At 45.4% G+C, this 18325-nt stretch overlaps 1 protein-coding gene across 1 annotated transcript in view; it reads right to left on the reverse strand.

Annotated features, from left to right (window-relative positions):
- Positions 1-18325, reverse strand: part of GRIN3A (glutamate ionotropic receptor NMDA type subunit 3A) — a 96740-nt gene that overhangs the window by 4689 nt on the left and 73726 nt on the right. The window contains 3 exon segments of the mRNA XM_033173616.1: positions 740-813; positions 2485-2649; positions 18136-18287. Of these exon segments, the coding sequence (XP_033029507.1) occupies positions 740-813; positions 2485-2649; positions 18136-18287 (391 nt within the window).

Here is an 18325-nt window from a genome sequence, read left to right on the forward strand (position 1 = left end):
TTTTTTAAAAAGGTCAGCGGTAACAATGTTGAAGAAAACAGGTTCACAACTGTGGTGCATATTTTTAAACAAGTCTGTAAAGGCCAAAAATAAATGTATATGCCTAATTATAATTTGCGGTGCTTCCTCCATTCCTCAGTTTGCACATAAGGAAAGGGATTTGAGCACACAGAACAGCTTGGCCTGCATCTGCAAACCTGCACTTGGATGCTGACCTTTTTTTGGGAGAGGGGGATGAAAGGGCAGATTCAAAAATCTGTGCTTCCGCGAGTGTGCCGCTGCTACAGCAGAGGCAGCCGACTGTGGGGTACAGCTGCCACTGTGGGTTGCTCCCCTTGTTTTTCTGGATGTGGTTGTCTTAATGGGAAGTTTGTGTGCCATTCACATTGAAAGGAAAAAAAGTGATTACATGTCTGACTGTCATGTCATTGCTGGGTCAGACAGCTATAGTGTGTATATAATAAAAAGATGTGAATGGAATTGCTCTCTCATATAAAGTCATACAGCCAAAGGCCATTCTTTATGATTTACGATTCTCTTGGCACAATAATAAAAAAAATGATTTTCAGTTTCTCTTCAGTGTGTGGCTCACATTATACAGGACTGTTTCCCCAATTGTTTCTCTTTCCTTTTCCTTAACAAAAAAAAGGGGGTGGTGGTGGAGTGTTTTGTGTCATGGGAGCCAATATCTATAGATTCGTCTGGAAACAAGGGGTTTAAAAAGGTCATTTTTTCTTACCTCTTTTCAACTCGCTTTGCTTTAGGCTGGTGTTTGTCTTCCATAAATGAACTATTTAGAGCACGGTGCAATCTCTAGAGGAAAAGCAGGGAACAAATTAATCAGTAGCATAATCAGCCTTGCATTTTAGGGTGGAGCGGATAGGAAATATGAACGCTGCATGTAACAGGTTGCGATTTTGTTAGAAGTGAAGTACAGTGGAACCTTGGTGCTCGAATGGCTTAGTTGATGAACAAATAGGCTCCCGAACGCTGAAAACCCAGAAGTAAGTTTTCCGGTTTTTGAACATTTTTCGGAAGCTGAACGTCTGATGCGGCTGCTAGCTATTGTTTCCAGGACGCCTGAGCCAATCGGAAGCCACGCCTTGATTTTCAAACGTTTCAGGAGTTGAACGGATTTCTGGAACGGATTAAATTCGAGAACCAATCACCCCCGTATGGTCCCCCTTCATCACACACACAGCCCAACAAGACAATGACAAAAAAATCTACCGACAGCATACAAATCAATATGGCTAACGTGATCCAAAACAGCCACCCACCCCACTCAGACAGGAAACCAAAGATCACCACAGCCAACCACAAATGAACAATCACACCCTACGCCAATCCCGACCTCTCACCACCAAAGAAACACAAGCAAGCAACAAAGAACCAACACGAATGACGCTGACACCAAGTCCTACATATATTAAGGAAAATAGAAACATCATCTTCCCACCCCACCCTCCCCCATCCCACCCACCTCCTTCCCCCTTCTGTCCCTAATGTCTCAACAACCAAAACTGATCTGTAAAAAATGTTATATGGAAAAATACGAGAGACATTACACACACTTCTGTAAACCAAGAAAATCTTAAATTAAAATAAATAAATAAATAAATAAATAAATAAATAAATAAATAAATTCGAGAACCAAGGTTCCACTGTATTGAGCTGTTTGTGTATGACCCCCACCGTTGTGATCCCCCCATCCCATTTTCACCGATGCTGTATGGTTTGGGAAGAGACCACAGAAGATAGCTAGAATCTTTCTCATTTAGACATGATGCTTAGAAAGTTGAAGCAATTTTGATCTTTTCTAGTATTTTAACATTTGTTTGTATGTATGTTTGTTTAATTTGTATACCTCCCTATACCCGCAGGTCCCAGGGCGGTTTACAACATAAAATCACAACATAAAAACACAAAATACATAATAAAAACAAAAACAAGAACAACTCAATAATCCCCCTGCTCCCCAACACATTTTAAAAGGGCATTGGAAGTCTATCGGCCGAAGGCCTGGTTAAAGAGGAACATTTTTGCCTGGCGCCTAAAGGTACATAATGAAGGCACCGGTCAAACCTCCCTGGGGTGAGCATTCCACAAACTGTGACCCACTGCAGAGAAGGCCCCGTTCTTGTGATGCCACCCTCTGGACCCTCATGGAGTAGGCTCATTGAGAAGGGTCTCAGAAGATGATCTCAGGGTCTGGGTAGGTTCATATGGAAAGAGGAGGTACTGTGTTTTGAAGTATGGCTGTGATTCCCCCCCCCCGATTTCTTTGTTTTATCTTTTTGTAAACAGCTTTGAAGGTTTCCCCCACTCAATTAAGTGGTGTTAAATTTTTATGAAATTAAATAAATACAGTTAAAAAAATAAAACCTTTCCTTCTCTGGATGGAGGATATAGAGAGGTTACCCAAGGCTGTTTTGTGGTGTAATCCATTCAGAACAAGAGTGATTTAATACCAGGAGGACGTACCTGACTTGTATGAAGCCAGTATTTCAGCTTGGATTTCTTTTTGATTCGTGGGATCACCAGCCTGTATACGATGTGCTCTCCAATAGTAGTGAGAATAGACAAGCCAAACCCAATGCATAGCATCACAAAGAGTCCAGAAAAGTGCTTGATGCCCATCTGCAGTGTCTGTTAAGAAAACAAGGGACGTGAGCGACATTAGAAAAACTGAAATAAGGATATAGTCTGGTTGATTTATTCTTGCTGGTTTAGTCCTTGCCCCGCCCAGGTCTAATCAGACCCAAGACCCAGTCCAATCTCAACATGCAACAGGTGCCCTCTCTTTATCATATATGCCCATTTTATCCTTCCCTCTTTCCAGGGCCGTCTTAAGCTTATCTGGCGCCGTGGTGCAAGGATCCCTCCGGTGCCCCCTACCCCCACGTTTCCCTCCAAGTGGCTCTTCCAGTGGGACGGAGGCTCCGGGTGCGGTGCTGCCAGCGGAGCTGGAGGGCAGCTCCTTCAGCAGGGAGGAGGCTCCAGCCACGGCACAGCATAGTGGAGGTGGGCGAGGGCGACGCTGCCAGAGGGGCTGGAGGGCGGCTCCACCGGTAGGGAGGAGACTCCGGGCACAGCGTGGCATGGCGGAGGCAGACAAGGGCGGTGAGCTGATGCTGGGAGGTGCCGCGACCAGCCTCCGCCTCTTCCCTGGCGCCCTCCAGAGCATGGCGCCGTGGTTCCTTGCACCACCTGCCTCTATGGCTAAGACGGCCCTGCCTCTTTCACTGCGCTTGTGCTCATCCCCAGCATCTGATACAGCATGAGGGGCTTTAGCCAGAGGCAATTCTGTGCTGAGATTAGGGTTTCCAGCCATCCCTGGAAAAATGGGATCACCCCGTTTTTGGACAAAAATGTCCCTTGTCCCATTTGGACTTCAAATGGGATGTCTTCACACCCACACTCCGTATTCAAGCGTGGCTGGCCCAAAATGGCGGGTGCATCACTGTTAGTGCAGCTGACAAGGGGTCTGGCCTGGTTCAAGCATGAGCGATGCTCCTTCTCAGCAGCAGCCTGATGGTCTAGCATGGTACGGGTCGGCTGCTGCTTTGGCCACTCTGCCACACCAACCAGCCCTCGCCTCATCCCTCCTTCCTCCTTTGCGCTTGAGTCTCTTCTGACGCAGCATGCATGAGAGGCTGGAGCTGCAGCTCAAGTCGTTCATGGGAGCTGGCCATCTAACCCTAGTTTCTGCCCATCTATGTGGGTCAAGTGGAAGAGCAGGACACCTAGCTCTGAGGGCTTTCTGGTGGTTCCCTCACTGCAATAAGTGGAGTTACAGGGAACCAGTCACACCTACCCTGTGGAACACCCTCCCATCAAATGTCAAGGGGATAAATAACTACACAACTTTTAGATGACATCTGAAGGCAGCCCTGTATAGGGAAGTTTTTAATGCTTGGTGTTTTATTATGCTTTTATGTTTGTTGGAAGCCTCCCAGAGTGGCTGGGGCAACCCAGTCAGATGGGCAGGGTACAAATAATAAAATCATCATAATCTTTTAAGTTCACTACCTTAGCCACAGAAAAAAAGGTAAATTTACCTTGTTTACCACCTAGTAACCCTGGTTAAGTACCTGACCAATTTGTAGCTATCTCTGGAGACAACCAGGGATCGCAAACAAAATGTATGACATGCAATTAATACCAGCTTGATGCCCTTTTCTCCATTAAGACATTCTCTTCAATAAGCCCCCATGAAATAAAACTGCTATAATATTCTGTCTCGTGTTAATTAATGAGTGAAGGGCGCTATTGAATGATGCTCTCAAATTTGTCTTGACCAACCCTATGCAAAAAAATAATAATAGATGGGTTCTTAATGGAGGTGTTTCAATGTATGGGTAGTTTTCTGTTAGTAGGTAGGTGTGCATCAGAACAAATATCTTTCTCTGTTCACACAGGCGATGCCAAAACAAAGCATGAGAGAAACAGCCGTTAAATATGCTGTGACAGCTCTCTTGAAAGCCTACATTTCAGATGCACATTTAAATAAAAATAGAAGAAGAGGAGGCAAATATAATTACAGCAACAGCAGATTTACAAACTGGCAATTTTCTTAGCTGTATATATTATAACACACACACACAAGCACACACACAGACACAGTTTGGGCAATCATAGAGCAAAATATGTATAAATTTCAATAAAGACAACAGAGCCTTGTGGCACCTTAAAAAACTGACCAAAGCAGAATAAAGTGGTATTATTCCTTTCCTTGATCTGGACGCTATGCTTCTGTTGATGCAGCCTAGAATAGCATTAGCTGTTTTTTTGCTGCTTAAGGTTAACTTAATGTTTACCAAGACCTCTAGAACTTTTTCACGTGCATCGCTAACAAGGCAGGTGTCACCTGTTCTAAATTTTGGTGTCTGATAATTCCTGCCTTAGGGCTTATCCATACACCTGTTTGTCCTGAGACTTTCCCCCTTGGGAAAACCTTTCGTTTAGTGCAGAATCGGAACAAATGGAGTGGGCTTTCTGTGGATTTCCGTTGGTTTCGATTTAGCGCTAAAGAGTGGGGGAAAGTGGCAGGTCAAAGGCAAACTTGTTTGGACCTGTGTCTAGAAAACACGGGGTGAGCAAAAAACAACTTGGACCCATGTTTTCTAGGTATGGGGCAAGCAGAATGTAAGGATGAGCCCTGAGTTTAGTACCTTACATTTGAAATTCATTTTGTTTGTTCGTCTGCTCTCCACACATTCCCTCCCCCGTAACCAGCTCAGGTAAGTAGTGTGGCCACAGTCTCTTAAAACGAAACGCTCCCCAAATGCTACTGTTGTTATTAAAATGCATTACAAAATGCAATTCAGAGCATGGCTGTGATGGAGGGAAAGGGTAAAAGCAACCACAACATCACCACAAGTGTGGCATCTGTGCTTGATTAATTAAGTGATTAATTAATTGGGGGGGAGGGCCTGCTCAATTTCAATGAGCTGAGGCCAAATCAAAGTGAAGGTGGAATTCAAAGTGAAATATCTGAGTAGACCGGACACCTGTGGGGTTTGATTTTTCTTACTAGGATTCCAATGTGAAAATATTCCGTTTAACTGGGACCTTTGTAAAACTGGGGTGGCTTCTCCAAATCAGGGACATCCCTGGAAAATAGGGGCACTTGGAGGGTCTGAATGTACAGAGTTAGGTGATTTAGAGGAAAGCGTACAAACAGACCCTGCAGAGGTGCAAAAGCCGTCCTCTTCCATGCCTGTGTTGGGAAGAGGAGGAAGACAGACAACGCCAAGAAATCCAGTTCAGGCAGAGAACTGGGCCACCCACTGAACAGTCAGCAAAGTCCGACTCCAACTAAAGACCCAGCAAGACACTTTGTGATAGAAACAGGGAGTAGGGCCAGCAGAAGAGTTGCCAACAGTAGACATTTTGGCGTAGCAAGGACATTTGCAAATGGCTTTGCAAAAATGTGTCTGTTGGGAGAAAACCAGGGCAAAATGCTGGTGAATTTTCAGGGTGTGTATGTGTGTGAATCTGTGGGATGTGACACATAGAAAGCAGTCAAGTACACACATTCCCAGAGTGGACATGAAAGGGGATGTTTGGTCCAGCCAGTCAGAACTTCCTGTGTCCTCCTGAGCTAGGACAAACTTCCTCTGCATGTCACTAGATGTGGGCGTGACCTTGCCTGCTCAGGTAACAAAAAGGCAAGGCACACTTCCTTTTTTTGGACTTCTTTTGGACTCTCTTCTCCATCTTGCTTTTGTCGTGTGAGCAGCAGTGACTGTCTGTCTGCAGTCACTGGGACTAACTCCCATATGGGGTAGTTCCACATGTATATACTTTGTAACCTAAGTCTGCCTTCAGGGATCCATCTGTGAACTGAATGTGTGAGTAAACTTCATTTATAATACTTTGCACAAGACTGTGTTGTGTCTATTCTTTTTAAGGAGGAGAAAAGGGGAATTACCAGGGATCCTATATTTAGAAGCTTAAACAAGCTTGCAACAAGTTAACTGTTGTGCGTTTAAAGGGGAATGTTAAAACTCTGCTAAGTTATAGAACTTGCTGGTGCAAGTTAGGAAGGATATTATAAAACAATATATCCTCTCCTGCCTCTCTGAACATTCCAACAGAATCATAGACTGGTGTGAAAATGTAGAGAACTAAGAGGAAAAATGAGAAAGTGAGAGAAACTGAAATTGACAGATTTGCCCATCCCTACCACAAACTTTGTGCAAAAAAGCAGGAGGAAGGCACAATAAACAGGCCCTCTAGCCACAACCCCTGTGTTGTGGGAGGCATCTAGATTTTCCTTGGCCTGTGCTCTACCCACAAGACTCTCATTTCCTAATAAAACTTAAATCAATCAAGCAGCTAACACATGATTAGATGAAGCAGGCAAACAGCTTTGCCCAAGGAAAACAGCACCTTCCCCCCCACAGAACAAGTTCAACTGTTTGGTTTTTTTTAAAAAAAAAAAGTATGGGAAAGCAAAATCTAGAAATCAATTCACAGAATATTTCATCTGGGAATAAAGTGAAAATGCATTGTGTGTCAAGAAACGGGTTATAACACCGCAGAGGTAGCAGTGAAAGCACAGAGATGGATATTTTGCCATTTAAAAGGGTCATCACAACCAATATTTCACTTACAGATATAAGCGGGGTTGTGCCATTATTCTTTGCTGACACGTCGTTGTAGACCAGCCAAAAAATTCATTTAAAGAAGAAGAAGAAGAAGAAGAAGAAGAAGAAGAAGAAGAAGAAGAAGGACAGATGCAAGGGGGAAACTGTATGGGATCTTGCACTGGTTCTATCCAGAGAAAGACAGGTTTTGTACTTTCTGAACAATGTCACTAGAAATACAAGCTCCCAGGTGGCTAAATTTCTTTCTTTTTTTTTAGCTTTTAAGCGTCGCAAGATTTTAATTGATTGTATCGATATGGGGCTATCTGTTTAGCTCCATTCCATTGTGGGTTATGTTTTCCTTTTTTTTATTCAAAGTTCCTTCAGAGGTTTTTTTTTAATTCTGTACAAATGTATTTTTTTCTGACTGACGGTCGAATTAAAGAATGTATGTATGTATGTATGTATGTATATTGCACTGGTTATTACAAATATCCAGGTTCCCATTGTAGCAAGTAGCAAGGGAGAATATCCTCTTTGTCATTCTTTCAGCCCAGAGAGATTTGCACTGGAGCCAGCAGAAATGCAGAGAATAGGCTGAGGGGATTGTTATGAGGCTTAGGCAGCAGTCCCGTGCCCACTTACCTGGGCGTAAGCCTCACTGAAATCAATGGGATTTACATCCAAGTAAACATGTATAAAGTTGCTCTGCTAGCTTTCAAAAAGGCGCTTGACCTTTTGCCTATTCATATGAATGTCTGATAGGTGTTAATGCAGGAGAGAAAAGAGAAGAGTGGAATTTGTAATGAAAACGAACATTCTGGCCTACCTTGAATGTTGACATTTGTATTACTCACAGTGCAATCCTAGACATGTTTACTTAGAAGTAAGCCCCACTGAGTTCAGGGGGACCTACCCACAGGTAAGGGGGTACAGGATTGCAACCGAAGAAACCTTGTGAGAAAATATCCACATTCTTCTCTTCCCCCCCTCCTTTTGATAATCGTAGAATTCATAGAATTCTAGAATTGAAAGGGATCCCCAAGGGTCATCTAGCCCAACGCCCTGCAGGAATAACGAAACACCGTTCTTTACATGCAACTTATAAGGCTGCATATGAGTTCACGATGATGCTACTGTGCAAGGTGTAATAGGATGGTGGTTGGTCTATATGTTATATTTGACCCGCCCTCCGTGCCTATGATTTTATATCTGGAGATACAGGATTCTGTAGAAAACAGACTACGGAAGTTGTCAGACCAGTCTAACGCTTATGGTTCTGGCCAGGCCTGTTAAGCACCTCTTTGCACAACTAAAGGGTACAGGTGCCGGGTTGCCACAGAGAAGACTAACTGGAGATGATTCCAGGAGGCAGGCTAAAGCGAGCAGCGATTCAGCTAGATTGGTAAAGAAAAAGCGTTTTATATGTGTTGTATATGCGATATGACACTGTGACACCAGATGGCGCTGTGGAGTCCTGTCTTTCCCAACTGAATTTCCCTGTGTGAGTTTACAATGAGTTTAATTGAAACACTTCATTGATGTTTCTAGATCCAGCCCAGGTCTGTTCTCTATCCTCCGACCAGAGGTGAGGTCCATGGTGAGTGTAAGAGAACGACAGACCTGGGACCACTCTTGTCTTGAACTGGGCTGGGAAGAGACATGGAGGCTTGGCTTGCTGTCTATGCTGAATCTAAAGCTATGGTCGCCCCTCTGCCCTGTTTAGAATTGTGCCTTTCTGTACAGTATGCTTTTCTCCGCATTTCTGTATTCTTTTGCTTTTCAGTTAACAAAAGCTGCACCATGATCAGCAGGCGAGAAGAACACTTAACCCCCGCCCCATTAAAAGTTCAGGTATGCATACCGGTGTAAAGAGGGGGCTAGTGCAGATTCAATTAGGCTGACCAGAGCAATCTGGAAGATGATTTAGGAAGACACCTTGATATGATAACGGGATAACTCCAAATATGGGGTGTCCAGTTGGAAGGCTAGGTAAAGAGATGTTAGCTGTTCACGTGTTGCTATAACCAATAATACTGCAGAAATGATAGGGCACGAGGGCTTCATGCATTCAGAAGACTATATAGACGCCTTGAATTTTTGTATTTGCTGCCCAGCTTTTGGAATTATCCACTGGGGCCACCTTTGTTCTGACAGTGGTAAGCAATAAAGCAGATCTTTCCACGATGCTGCTGTCTTTATTTTGGCTAAAGAGGACCACCCTATTTCCAGACCCCCTTTGTAGGATTTGCCCTTAGAAACCTAGTGGAGAAGAAGAAGAAGAAGAAGAAGAAGAAGAAGAAGAAGAAGAGGAGGAGGAGGAGGAGGAGGAGTTTGGATTTGATATCCCGCTTTATCACTACCCGAAGGAGTCTCAAAGCGGCTAACATTCTTCTTTCCCTTCCTCCCCCACAACAAACACTCTGTGAGGTGAGTGGGGCTGAGAGACTTCAGAGAAGTGTGACTAGCCCAAGGTCACCCAGTAGCTGCATGTGGAGGAGCGGAGACGTGAACCCGGTTCACCAGATTACGAGTCTACTGCTCTTAACCACTACACCACACTGGCTCTCTTCCCAAATTTGCATCTGAAGCAGTGCTTTGTTTCTGGGGGGTACTGAATGGTAGATGAGTTTGGATTTGATATCCCGCTTTATCACTACCCAAAGGAGTCTCAAAGCGGCTAACATTCTCCTTTCCCTTCCTCCCCCACAACAAACACTCTGTGAGGCGAGTGGGGCTGAGAGACTTCAAAGAAGTGTGACTAGCCCAAGGTCACCCAGCAGCTGCACGTGGAGGAGCGGAGACGCGAACCCGGTTCACCAGATTACGAGTCTACCACTCCTAACCACTACACCACCAAGATCCACTGGAGTGTTGTTGCTGTGAGCCCTTCCATCTTATACTCAGCCTAAATATATGTGCAAATAGAACCATGCATCACAAAGGCACCACCGTCTCTAGTGACCTTTCTTGTAAGGAAATCAAACCTGAGGTATGCACTGGAACCCTTGAAACCCTCTCACCACCTGGAGCAGGCTTCCTTAAACTCGGCCCTCCAGATGTTTTTGGCCTACAAATCCCATGACCCCTGGCTAGCAGGTCCAGTGTTCAGGGATGATGGGAATTGTAGTCTCAAAACACCTGGAGGGCCGAGTTTGAGGAAGCCTTGCCTGGAGACTGGGGAGCATATAACAAAAGGTAAACAAACCAATCCCAACATTTCCTTAAAAGTATTTACTGATGAGACTAGACAATACATTTACCATATGATCATCTCATATATATATATATATATATATATATATATATATATATATATATATAAGATTCAGGTGGTAACAAGAATAGCACTATCACACAAGTGTGTGTGTTGTGTAACTGTGACTCTTCCACTTATTTCCTCCTTTGCTAGGCCTCTGGGAACTGGACATGCAAACACAGCTTTCGCTTGGCAAGTGTAAAGAAGGCTGCAGCCTTGAGCTAGACAGATAAACTCAATATCCTGCCTTTAGCCTGCACAGATATCTCAGATATAAGCCACGGTTATCTAATCTGCAGAAGGATTTTTCATCTAAGGTTATCTTCTGCGTTAACAGTTCACATCTCCTCCCGTATAAACTTAACATTTTTGTTGTTGTTACATAGAATCCCAGAATCATTGAATTGTAGTGTTGGAAGGAAGCGTGAGGAATCTTTCACCCAACGTGAGGCTCGAACCCACAACCCTGAGATTAATAATCTCATGCTCTATCGACTAAGCAAGGCCAGGAGAATATTTGAAGCCACTTCACCTCATGTTCCAGGGCCCATGTTCAACGGCCAAGATCTTCTATTTTAAAAAGCCTCGTCACTTAGCAGGAGCGAGAGGACAGCTTCTGTCAGTATGTAATCCTGGGCTAAATGGATCAATATAAGCATCCTATATTCAAACTTTTTTTAATGAGCCAATATATTGTGTTTATAAACAGAAGAAGAAGAAGAAGAAGAAGAAGAAGAAGAAGAAGAAGAAGAAGAAGAAGAAGACAACATTCATGCTAGTTCAGTTTATTCTCTTTCTGCTGCCCATGCAGAAGGACGAAATCTAGCTTCTGAGATTCGAAAAGCAGTTGCCCAGATAGTTTCCAACTGATGCTTTGTAACTGAAGAGCTCAGCGGGGAGGTGATTTTTGTCAGGATCATGACTGGCCAGGGGAGGGTGAAGCCTCTCTCTCCCCCCTGGTGTGTTGCTGTCCTGATGAAAATTGGTATTAAGTTTTTTAAAACCCTAATCTAGTTGTTAACAAAGCATTTAACAGCACATGTAGTTTGATGCTCTGTGGCAGAGGTGTCTAATCTGTGGTCCTCCAGGATTTGTTGGGACTACAACTCCCATCATCCCTGATTTTTAACCAGGCTGGCTGGAACTCCAGCATCATCTTGGAGCCACCTCTGCTGTATAGACCAAAAGGATGCTCATTTCCTCCAGGATCAAATATCACAATTCATGTAATTATGGTTACATTTAAAAAAACACATAGAGGGCTGCAAAGCATGGTTCTTAAACAAGCAAGCAAGCAAGGAAGCAAAATGCATGCAATCCTTTATTTAAATTTAGAAACACAAAGATTTCTTTTCAGCATTCCTAATAGGCAATTTTGTGCAATGCCTCAAAGGCTCAACTAGATGTCTCTCTTCCAGTATGGATTAACTTCAGCTTTCGAGTGTCATCACACATTTAGTCCGTTGTGGTTTAACTTTTAATTCAATAGGAGGCTTCTAAACAAATGCCATTACATTTTTTTCCACTGCAGCAGTTGCCAAGAAGTGTTCTCTCTTTCCCCCCAACCCATTTAAACGACAACAACTCGACAGACTTTTCTTTCTGACCTTTCAGCTCCTGGGGGGGGGGGGGGAGTTATATCCTTTTTGCATTTCACAGGCCAGCTTTTTCCTGGCAAAGGTACGTTTCCTTTGTAAGTACCTTGATGCTAATGGACGGCAATTGCTTGTTGTTCCTTTTAATGCAATTTCACCGAAGAGGACAATATTCCAGAATATGTAAAGGACCAAGAGGTCAGAGACTATAGAGTTTGCTGGGTGCAGGCGTGCTGCCTTGAAAACTGGCAATCCCCCAATAACATTTTATTTTGGATGACACTGTTGTTGGAGAATGTGGAGTGCATCTGGCTTTCAAGAAACATCTCGAGATCAGCAGGTTGTCGGCATTAACCTGCTCTGCTTAAAGCCTACTGATTTCTACACGGCTGCTGCCATGAGTGCTGGAGGGAAGAACGCTCCCTGCTGCAAGGCCCATTTCTACCTGGCCTAGGGGGCAGGGCCCACACTCACCCTGAACAGCTAAAAGAGGGTCCTGGGAAGCCACTTGGACATTGCCGGAACAACGCTTGGGTTGGGGCGACTGGCAAAAATGCTTAAAACGGTTCTAATTTTGGTTCCTCTGTTTCATTTTTGTTGGGTTGGTGTTGGTTAAATGTTTAGTTGGGGTTGGTGGTTACTTTAATTTGGGTATAACTGCAAATTGTTTATTATTGTTGTTGTTGTTGTTACTGATTTATTGGTTTGTTTGTTGCTTGTATAGGATATCTTGTTTATTAATGTTTAAAGTTTTGTTGTGTTTTATATGTTGTAAGCTGCCCAGAGTTGCTGGGGAAACCCAGCCAGATGGGCGGGATATGAAATAATAATAATAATAATAATAATAATAATAATAATAATAATAATAATTGGCCCATCTATTTTTCTGTGCTCTACAACATCCAGAGATGGGGAACCATTGGCTCTCTAAATGTTGTTGGGCTCCAGCTCCCATCTACCCCAGCTAGCATAACTGCTAGTCAGGGATGTTTTGGGGCATGTGCAAAGTGCCCATTCAACACGCCAGCGGAGTGTGCCAATGGAAGAGAACCAGACAGTTCTAGGTAGGGTCAGTCCCTTTACTGATAATATAATGCAGCTCACAGCTTATAGGTTGCATACAGTTGTAATATACAGTCCTTCCAGCAGTATGCAGGCTGGATCTAGACACATCCAAAAAACATTTCAGAAAAATGTATTGTAAACCTCATCACGGGAAATCACATTGCTGAAAGACGGAGCATCACAGCGCCATCTGGTGTCATGGCGTTATAATGCATTTAAAATGCTTTTATTTTTCGCGGCTGCCCAGGGCAGGCGCGCTCCCAAGGGCGCGGGGCACGGAGGGTGCCCCCCCAAGCGTGGGATAGCCACTCGGGTGCACGGAGTGGCGTACATTTGGTGCGCCGCCTGCCTGCAACTCCCAAGCCTCCCCCAGCTGTCAAAACAAAGGGGGAAGGGGGGAATGCCGCCGGCAAAGCTACGCAGCTCCTCCCTTCCCCCGACAACTCAGGGTAGGCTTGGGAGTCGCGGGTAGGTGGTGTTTCCAAATATCACCCCCCTCAGTGAAAACACACGGGGCGGACCGCCCCCACCCCGCCCCTGGGCCAAGAGCAAGGGTCAAGAGCAAATTTGCTTCAAACACAAGTGCATTTATACTTTAGATTGCACTGACTTGCTCTCAGGTGCTTGCTTAATCAATTGCAGGTGCAGGACAAATACACTCGAAAATTAACCAAAACACCTAACTCAACCCTTTCTTGTCCTTTCTCTCTGCATGCATCAACCCATATACGTTAACCAGATGATGGGAGTTGGCGTGCAGCACCCTCTGCGGGACCACAGTTCCCCCACCCTTGCAACATACAATCCAGTTTTGCAAGTTCACAAGCTGCGTAACTCTCAGCCTTAGAGATGAACCCTAAAGTTCCCTTCCCTTTTAAGGTGCCATTCCATCAAAAGGCAGCAGCGATTGTTCTCGCCACACATCACCACAATCCCCAAACTGTAAAACTGCTACGTTTGTATTAGCAGAGGGCGTTATTTTCCCGGTGTTTTTCACCCCTTCTCTTTCACCCCACTGTCCCTTGCATTAACGGCGTTGCTTACAGAGATTTGTCCTACTTTCCGCCATTCTGAAGCGCAATTATCTGGAGTATATTCATTTTAGCATATGGCTTTGGATTAATGGAAGCGGCTACGTTTTGCCATGGCAACTAATATGGCTGTAGCTCAGCAGCAGGGTGCACAGACGGCAAGCAAGAGGTCTCATGTTCAACGTGACATCTCCAAGTAGGGCTGTAAAAGCTCCAGCCAAAAACTCTGGAGAGCTACTGCCACTCAGCCTTGCCAATGAGCTGACTTTGCAAAGGCATGATGACTATTGGGCTGTGATAACGCAGAGGTGGGATTTTCCACTTCATTATGGAATGCACTCCCTGAAATATGAGAAGGCCCCAGCTTTTGAAGATGGAAGAAGTGCCTATTCACTTAGACCAGTGTTTCCCAAACTTGGGTCTGCAGCTGTTTTTGGACTACAGTTCCCATTATCCATGACCACTGGTCCCGATAGCTAGGGATGATGGGAGTTGCAGTCCAAAAACAGCTAGAGAGACCCAAGTTTGGGAAGCACTGACCTGGAAATTTCTAATATTTCTCATCCCGAATCGCCTGTTTTCAATTGCCGTATTGTCTCAATGCTGTTACTTTAATGTGCGTCTTAATAGTGGATGCTTATATTTCAATGTTTGCACGACTTCTTATACTTTGTCGACCATGTGGCTGCTTTGCTTACGCAAACCCCACAGCAGCATGGGTTCACAGCCACTGAAAAGTGACACCCACACCACTGTGTGGCTGCACGTCGAAAGGAATCAGTAGATCCAGTTACAGGTAGGTAGCCGTGTTGGTCTGCCATAGTCAAAAAAATAAAAAAAATAAAATCCTTCCAGTAGCACCTTAGAGACGAACTAAGTTTGTTCTTGGTATGAGCTTTCTTCAGAAGTGTGCATGGAGACGAAAGCTCATACCAAGAACAAACTTAGTTCGTCTCTAAGGTGCTACTGGAAGGATTTTTTAATTTTTAATTTTGTTTTGGAATCAGTAGAGTAAATCTTCGGCATTCGGCTGGCTTACATTGGGCTCAGTGGTCCTCTGTATTCATCCTGCTTCAGCTTCCAAAACCACCTGGGTGCGTCAGGGATTGGCTGGATGAGGAGGAGTGGTGGAAGCTGCCCAACCGAGAGCCCCCTCAGGGAAAGCACAGAGGGAGAGAATTTGGATCCTGGCTCCTGGTGGTGAGAAACTGGCCACACCCCAGAGGAGGGGAGGAGCTGGGAGGTAATGGAGGCTGAGAGCTTGAAGGATGAAGAAGTGCAGGAAACAGGTAGGTGCCCCAGTGCAGGACAGGGAAAGGAATCAGACTTGGCAGTGCCACTGCAGAGCCACCCGGACAGATTCTATGCTGACAGCCTGCAAGTCCCCAGTCCCCACCCTGCTCCCAGAACAAGGTGTCTATTGCATGTTACTGAGCAGAGAGCCAGGCAGAAACAAAGAGGGTCCCTTGGGAGGGGTCTGACTAAGGAGTGAAGGGGGAGCTACAATTCAGTCCAGGCAACTGCTTCATTAAGACAGGAGCAACCCTTAGAAGTCTCCATGTGAGCAGAGAGCCAGTGTGGTGTAGTGGTTAAGAACGGTGGACTTGTAATCTGGTGAACCGGGTTCGCTTCCCTTCTCCGCCACATACAGCTGCTGGGTGACCTTGGGCTAGTCACACTTCTTTGAAGTCTCTTTGCTTCACTCACCTCACAGAGTGTTTGTTGTGGGGGAGGAAGGGAAAGGAGAATGTTAGCCGCTTTGAGACTCCTTTGGATATCAAATCCAAACTCCTCCTCCTCCTCCTCCCCCTCCCCCTCCCCTCCCCCTCCCCCTCCCCCTCCTCCTCCTCCTCTTCTTCTTCTCCTCCTTGTGTTCTCTGTTCTGCTTCCTTTATACATAAACTAACTCTAAGTTAGCCAGTGTTTCACTGACTTTCTCTTATCTGCAGATGACCTGTTCTCCTTGTTGGCTCCCTGACAATGTGTCAATTAACCCTACATCATACAGTGGTACCTCGGTTTAAGAACAGCCCTGTTTACGAACTATTCAGTTTACGAATTCTGCAAAACCGGAAGTAGTGTCCTGGTTTGTGAACTTTACTTCGGTCTAAGAACGGAAACAGAACGGTGGAAGAGCACCGGTGGCAGGAGGCCTCATTAGGGAAAGCGCGCCTCGGTTTAAGAACAGTTTTGGTTTAAGAACGGACTTCCGGAACGGATTAAGTTCGTAAACCGAGGTACCACTGTATTAGCATTTTACCAAAGTGCTGCTCAGAGGCTTGTAATATTATTTCTGCCTCCGCCATTTCTAATAGTCATTGTTATTCAGACCTCCAAACACAAATACAAAGAACAGGGGCCCACCTGCATGCGCAGCTACCTCTATTCACTCTGTTTTGCTCCCTTGACACCTTTAAAAACAAAAACAACCCCCCCTGCAATTTCTGTATTTTTTTGTTTTGTTTTAATTTTTAATTATCAAGAAGCACACATGGTTTGCTTTTCACCCAGGGCAGCAAGAGCAATTGCTGCCCATTTCTGGTCAGTACTTAGAGGGAGCCACCATTGAACCTTGGTGCATCAAGGTTTGGGATTTACCGGTAGCAATACTGGAAAAGCTGATTTAAGAAGGCCTGATTGCTTAAGGGGCAAATTCAACATGACAAGGTTTCACAATACATGGTTTTCTTTTATTAAATTTCCAACAGGACACAAGGAGTTCAGGAAAAAAAGTTCCTTTGCAGTACACATTTCTGTGGAGCGGGTAATGGACATGTATTGTTGCTCTGGCGAATACCTTGACAGGTTAACAGAGCATCTATACAAGAAGCATTTGGCCTGGGGTAAAGGCCAGGAGAAATATAATTGTTAGATGGTTGCGTCTCTCCCCACTTTACTTTGTATTATTTTATTTCCCTCTAAAGAAAAGGAAAATCTTTTTTTAAAAGAAAAGAACACACCACGTGATCCCACTGCCACCGCCTTTGCATGCTAGTCCCACACACTTCTTGGAATAACTCTGCAAACAGCACTCTTTCCATCAAGCAGAGGCAGAGGAAGCCGCTTGGGCACCTGGGGCGGTGCGCCCAGGGGTGGGGTGCAGTGCTGTCAAGTATCCCGTTTCCCCCGGGATTCTCCCTTATTTCAAGCAGTTTCCCGCTGCTCTCCCTTATTTTTTATTTCCCTTAAATTTCCCGTTTTTAAGCAGCTCCTCCCCTGCTGGCCAAGGACTGGGTGGGAAGACCTCACCTACTTGGAGAGAAAAGCCTCAGCCCTCAAAGAAAGTGGGAGCCGTTTCCCGTGCTTACAGGGGGGTGTATTCCTCCCCCTGCATCAGCCCCTATCCGTTGCCGCCGAGCCCCTCAGCCAGCCAATAGGGTTAGCTGGCGGGCGGAGCCTGGCTGCCTTTGAGCAGCTGCTGCTTCCTGTCCTGTTTTGATGGGATCAGACAAGAAGACGATGGGGCTCCATTGCACGGAGCACATGGCTGCCCTCCTCTTTGCTGGCTGCCCTCCTCTTTGCTCCACTCCGAGCCCGAGCCCGCTTGGAGTTTACATTGCTGCTCCGCCCACTTTTGCTTCTGGCTCTGCCCACCACTGACATGTGACTGTCCCCGGGATAGGTGAGACTGCTGATCCCTTATTTTCAAATCCGAAACTTGACAGCTATGGTGGGGTGAGCTGCCCATATGGGCGGGGTGCACTGTGGGACCTCTGGAATCTGCCTGCTTCCTCCCACTCAACAACCCTACAGCTGGGGGTGGGGAGGCAGTGGGTGGACCATTTGGGCAGCATGGAGCCTGTGCATGTCCAAGCCACTGCGTCTCTCCCAGGAGAGACGTGTGGCTCAGGCGTGCTGCAGGCCCCGCAGTGAGTGCCGTCCGGCATTTTGTCACCCCCCTCAGTGGTGACGCCTGGGGCCACCCGTACCCACTGCACCCCCTTCCCCCTGACATCAACACCAATAATCTTAAAAAAAAATCCCTTTCTGCACGCCATGTACTGAGTATGTGTGTGTACATGTAAGTAAGCATCTGAGCCAAGAGAAAAATGAGGATGCTGTCGGATGGATGACTGTAGAACGTCTCTTACCTCTGTCACAGCAAAGCTTCTTTTCCCGCACGGTACAACCTTGTACCACTTGTCATGCAAGACATCCATGAAGCCGTGGGACTTATACTGGCTTATCAGTTCAGAAATATTTGAGGTTAGTGGAGAGTTTGGAGGAAGGCCAATACCATACCCTATGGGAAGATAAAATGCAGTGCAATTAGAGAGGCAC

The sequence above is a fragment of the Lacerta agilis genome, chromosome 16 (genome assembly GCF_009819535.1).
Source record: "Lacerta agilis isolate rLacAgi1 chromosome 16, rLacAgi1.pri, whole genome shotgun sequence".
NCBI lineage: Eukaryota > Metazoa > Chordata > Lepidosauria > Squamata > Lacertidae > Lacerta > Lacerta agilis.